The sequence below is a fragment of the Lupinus angustifolius genome, chromosome LG11 (assembly GCF_001865875.1).
Source record: "Lupinus angustifolius cultivar Tanjil chromosome LG11, LupAngTanjil_v1.0, whole genome shotgun sequence".
Classification (NCBI taxonomy): domain Eukaryota; kingdom Viridiplantae; phylum Streptophyta; class Magnoliopsida; order Fabales; family Fabaceae; genus Lupinus; species Lupinus angustifolius.
The window spans coordinates 6,917,504-6,923,858 of NC_032019.1; the positions used below are offsets into that span (position 1 = coordinate 6,917,504).

At 31.3% G+C, this 6,355-nt stretch overlaps 1 protein-coding gene across 1 annotated transcript; it reads right to left on the minus strand.

Annotated features, from left to right (window-relative positions):
- On the minus strand, positions 30-4,808 carry LOC109359377 (protein ABHD17B-like). The gene is made up of 6 exons (XM_019604017.1): positions 4,154-4,808; positions 3,978-4,014; positions 2,895-3,131; positions 2,746-2,793; positions 904-1,319; positions 30-351 (listed from the first exon to the last, which is right to left on the minus strand). The coding sequence occupies exons 1-6, from the start codon at positions 4,456-4,458 to the stop codon at positions 273-275; spliced, it is 1,122 nt and encodes a 373-aa protein (XP_019459562.1). The 5' UTR covers positions 4,459-4,808; the 3' UTR covers positions 30-272.

Genomic DNA, 6,355 nt, shown 5'->3' on the forward strand with positions numbered 1-6,355 from the left:
AGTTAAAGCAAAAGGAATTCACAGTTATATTTGTGAGGAAATTTAATAGCATCACTATCATACTATTATCAACTACTTATGTTTATATTATCCATTACTTAAAATGCATCCAACATATTTTATTTAAGAAATCAAAGAAACAACTGAAAAAACCTATAGTTGAATGAATAGAAAGTAGATGAAGCTAAAAAACATCCCATGTATTGCAGCACATCATTATTTACCCCTAATAACCAAACAAGGAGTTTGACAAGAAATTTAAAACATTTCCTTTAAACTTCTGAAACAACTGTTGGCTTTATACAATCTACACTGGCACACAATCCAACCGATCTCACCATTTCTCCCAGCCTGCAAAGCACATAGATAGATATTACAATGGTCAATAACTTGCATGTCAAGGAATACCTAGTTCTCACTTCTGACAAGAGTCCTAATAAAAAAGGGCGATCTAGCCTAGTGCACGAAACTCCTACTTAATAGGATATAGGGAGAGTAGATTTACGCAAATTATTTCCAAAATTTGAACTGATGACTATCTCAAAAAATACCAAGTTCTGACCAGTAGTACTAATACAACAAAATTCTTCGCAAACATATATCTTGAGTGTTTTCTTATACAACTTAATTAAGTGTTTATTCTATATATAATAACTTGTCGCATGAGAGCTTAAAGAATAAGCTATTCTGATAAGCTCCTTCAAAACTTGCTTAAGTACTTATATAATAATTCCAACACTTTGGATAACCTTTTTCAAACAACTCCTTAGTGTAACATCTCTTTGGTAGGATGTGAGTGATTCATGTATAAGGATATAGCATTGCTGCTAAACAATTCACATAATATTTACAAACAGAAGGGAAAGAATCACAGAAAGAAAAATGGTATAAATTTGAAGCTACCTTTCAAAGCTGTTTCTTGCTTTGTCCATTTGGTCTGTGCTCTTTCTTGATTTCCAAGGACGGTCCAAGCTCCTTCTAGATCTTTCTCTCTTTTCAGTGCTAGCCCTTGACTTTTCTATCTTCCCTGTACTAGACCTTGGTTTCTCTCTAAGTTCAATGCTTGATCTTGCTTTTTCTTTGTTTTCAGTGGAATTTAAAGATGTATCCAATGAGTCTGGTTTGGATTCAGCTACATTTTGCATGGCTGGTAGTTTCTCTATGGCAGATATGAATTTTACTAGATGACTCAGGTACTCAGGGAAGAGTTCTAAATTGCAGTGGTTTCCTCCATTAAGCCATAAAGGTTCATATTTCTCATTGCAAAATTCCCATAGTTTCTTACCATGAGAGATATCAACAACTTCATCTTTTGTTCCCTGTCAAGGAAATTATATCTAGTTATGTTATAATGAAAGAAAAATATAGGTCCACGCTAGAGTTCAACTTCAAAGTTCAGGAAATATATAAATATAAGTGATACTGTGTATAGAAAAAAGATAAAATGTAAGTGAAATATGTAAAGGAAACTTGTTTGGGCTCATCAGGTAACTTATCAAAATAAACTTATGACATTATAAGCTTTTTCTGTAAGTTGATGACTAAAAAATTAATCTTTGACCATGGAGATATATGTTAAGTATTTGATTACTTATTAAGCCATAAGTCAATAAGTTTTTTCAATTAAATTTAAAAAATTATAGTAAGATAATAAGTTTGCATTGTGTTAATACATTATTTTCGTTAGCCCAAATAATTTATATGGAGTTTATTGGATTCGCTATCAATTCCATGTCATCAAGTGTTTACATGAACCAAAATAATATTTTCATTTTGGAGATCACCTATCCAGCTATAAATATGAAAAAACCCTCGCATGAGATTAGCTAAATGTCCTTCCCCTTTTCTGTCCACCAATTTTTATGATCAAAATTGAACTTTGCCTAATAGCTTCCAATTAGGCATGATAGAGCAAAATATTATCTTAAGATTTAGTCAGCTAGATTTAATTTGAATTGCTATATTTTATCTTATGAGAAGCTTATTTTAGAATGAGAACTTGCGAAAATAACTTTATGGTATTTCTTTAGGCTCATTTTAGTAAACTTCATGGTGAAGTTATGAAAATAAACTCTTTTTAACTTCATGTAAAAAAGCTTAGTAAATAAATACTTGATTAAGTTATTTACTCTGACCCACTTATATAAATAAGTATATACTGTATGAGATGCAATATTAAAAACATCACGTTAAAGTAACAAAGACTATTCTAGCAATTATCTATAACTAGCAAGATGGGTATGCATAGTGGCATGCTACATATATTTTGATAATTATGCTTGCCAAATCATGTGGGCTGATTCTAGGCCGAAATCCTTGTGCCCTTCTTTATGTGAGCTACTAAAATAGGAGAATGATTTGTTGTCACAAACATTATCTTGGACTAATAAAAATATATGATGTCAATTAAAAAATTAAAATTTATTATTTTTCCTATTTTTGTTTCAATATCACTAATCTAAGACATAGATTGAGTCACAATTTAGGACAATATATCCTTTTCCACGTTTTTACATTAGACTAGGTAAAAAAGGTGGCAATGAAGAAGCCAAGGTCAACTTGGTGAAGGCACTTTATGCAGCAGTGATGCATATTTTATTAATTTAAATAAGGATTGATATTGCAAATAATCACTGCTGAAAACGCAAACATTTACAATTACCTAGTTGAGGACTATTGGTATATATATGCATTAATCACTAATCAAGTTGTGAGTGTAACAAGAAGAATAGAGCAAGTACTTACATGAATGACCAGAACTGGGCATTTGACTAGAGGGATTTTATCAATATTCTGCAGGAAGAGAAATAGGCCAAAGATTTCAATTATAGATTTACAGAACATAATTCCAAAACTAAATTTATTGTTATGTATGATGAAAGTAAAAGGCAAACCTTATAAATGTCAAACCAGAATGTTTTCTTAACAGGGTACATGACTCTTAGGCCTGACAACATTGGACTATGAAGTATGACAGCTCTAAGTTTAGGCAAATGTGTAGCCAATTCAAGAGTTGGTCCACTACCTACAGATTGACCATATAGTATTGTGTCCTCTTCTTTCACTCCATATTTATCTTCAAGGCATTTATAAGCAGCTTCTATGTCTGCATAAGTGTCTTGTTCACTTGGCTGATGGCAAAAACAGTTTTAACTATTGAATTAGTACTTGCCTTTTCTTCAATAACATAAGGTATCATTGTTCTAATACCATTTGTATCAGTAATTTAAGTAAATAATATAAATGTCAAACAACCAAAATAGTTTTAAATGTGAATCAAGGAACTAGCAATATTCCTTATATTGTGAACAATAATATATTCAATATGATCTTACAATTTTGGTAATTTCACATATCTTTTTTATCCTTCCAAATCAAATTCTATCCAATTTAGTATTAATACATTCTGATTACTTAATCAAATTATCACATTTGTAATAAGCCAAATTAATATCTATCAGAAATGGCAAATGTGTGAAAAAGGAAGATGTTTTTGAATATCTGCATAGCATTCTTTATTTTGAACTAAAGCATACAAATGATGCTGCTATAATTTCAGTGAGTACTTTTATATTAATTCAATCACACACAGTCATAATTTTTGGAAAAAATAAATAAAAATAAGGCAGTCCTTCATGAAGTTAGGTGCATTTTAATTGAATACAAATTGCTCACAACTTTATTGCATGACTACTTCAGAACACCTAATTTTTTGGCCCCATTGGTAATAAACATATAGGTATTGCCTCTTCACCAAGATTTTTTGTTCATTTTTATGTTTAGTGGTTGTTAGGCTCTAGACACTATAAATTAAGATCTTATATTCTTCTTATTATGCTCTCTTTTGACTTTTTCTGCAAAAGTAGCTAATCACACGTGCTAAAGGCCTAGCAGGCTTGTTAATGTTGATTTACACACTGTAGAAAAATGAAAAGTAATCTTTGTAACAAGCACAGTGTAAGAAGCAGATCACAAACCTTTCCAGAAGATTGTCCATAACCAGAATAATCATACCTACACATTAGGAAAAAAAACTCAGATTGATTCTATGCACAAGACATTCATATATCTGAAAATATACATCCACTATCTACAATTAGTGTTATAAATCTAGCAAAAGAATCTGAGAACATGATATATTTTTTCCACATACCCCATAAGATTAACACCAAGATGAGCACTAAGCTCTGTGAAAATAGGATACATTTGACCAAGATCAGCAGCATTGCCATGTGAATAAAGCACTGTTAAGGTGGCTGAATTGTTCTTCACGTACATGGCCACAATGGTGTTACCTTTCTTTGTGGCCAACTTCACTACTTCCACATCTTCTCTGTGATGAGCAATCTCAGATATCCTCAAAATCCCACTTGATTCATCCATGAGCAAAGTATATGAAGGTGGGTTTGGTGGAAAGAAGGCAAATTTCGCAGCCATAGATGATGTTGCATTCCCCATAGAAAAGGAAAGGATGAAAACTATAAACAATAGGGTTAATATAAATGGTTTGGTTTGGCCTCTTTGGAAACAATTGTGGCACTGTGGTTGCTTATATATTAGAGTCCATGTGTGATGTGCTTAAGTTAGAGTCACAAAGTTTCAACTAGTTTGTACTTTGGACAAAAAAAAGAGGGTGAAATGTGACAAAGAATATGGTTTAAATTTGTTGGTTTTCTAGTTCTAGCTAGTAATATAGTTTGAAAAATGAAAATGATCTTGTTTGTTTTGTACGCTGAGAGAATCATGGGATAGGGAAAGGGATGTTTGTCGTTTGCTTTTATACTAAAGAGTGATTTCCGGAGCCTAAATGGGTAATAGTCATAGATTCTTCCTTGCTACAAGACAGAAACAAACACCAAAATTATAGTGTACCAAGTTAATCACCCTAAACAAATCACCAATGGGAATTTTCTTAGTGAAAGTGTGTATTTAGGCCAGGTCCACTTCTCTTTTCCAATGTAAAATTGATTGATATATGTTTGTGTTTTTGCCCTTCTCGCAGTAGAAAGGAGCAAAGATTTAAATCAAATCTGTGTCATTAATAATGTATTAATGATAAATTAAATGAATTTATTCCTAATTGATAGTGAAGATGTGCTTAGTATTATTTTTCCTGAATCATGTATAAATTTATCATTGGGTCTAGAAATTGTTTTAGAATTAAAACTAATTCTAGTGGTAGTTAGTTCAAGTCTTATCATAATATTTTTTCCTGAATTGTTTTAACCTGACATGGGTTGAAGAGAATTCTTTTGATGCGAATCAATAGTATTTTATAGCCAACAACCAAAAACTGTCAAAGCGTTGAAAATATCTTTCATTGAACATCTAACACCATGCATGTTAAAAGAAGTCAGCTATGTACCCAAATGTATTAAGCACTGGTAATGTTTCCTAAGTTTGTCTTCGAAGCATAACAAGTGATTAGTCACCTTTGCATATTCATTATAGTCAACGTTATGAGGCAATTTAGAAATTAATCATGTGACAATTATTGTGGTTAATTAGTGCCTTCAATATTTTAGGTGATTTTAGTGAAAATGCATTAAACCGCTTCCGATTAATTTCATAGTATAATATATATGCACTAATATTATACCGATTTATATATAGTCATTATATTATTTATCATTCGTTTGTATTACTTTTGTTTAATAGTAATGATGAAAATAAATGATACAATGACGATATAAAAAACTCTTACATTATTAATACATACCTCATTTTCTCTTTTATAAATGCATAATAACCTTAGTCTTGTTATGGGGTGTGCCTCGTTATTGGAGGAGCTAGAGCCAAAATACATAATCCACTAGCCTTTTAAAATTTCAAAGTTTTTAAAGTGTGCAATTCAATTAAGCCCCACCACTCCAAATGATTAAATGTCTAATTCAAATTATCCTCTTCATTTTTTTCCACCAAACTATCCTCTTTCCACACTCCCCTTATTAATAGACTTAATTCAATTTCAGAATCCAACTTTTGTTAACCAAAAACCAATTCACAGCTTCATCACTTCAAACAGAAGCAGAATAATTATTGGTAGAGAAGAAAGTGAAAAAGGAAATGATTGAATATGAATTTAGCCTTAAAATTAAGACAAATGATGAAGTGGTAGGGTTGATGTATGAAAGAAGAATAAAGAAAATGAATGGTGGGTCTGTGATATAGGAGCACGGGGAGCATCCTATGATTGCATATCATTAGTACTTATAATTATTTTTGACCTTGAATGAGACTCTTTATAGTTGTCAATTACTCTAATTAGTGTCTTTATGGTTAAGCTTCACTCTACAAATCATGGTTAAAATAGAAACTAGCAGATTATATGCAGATATGCTTGCAAGATGATGCC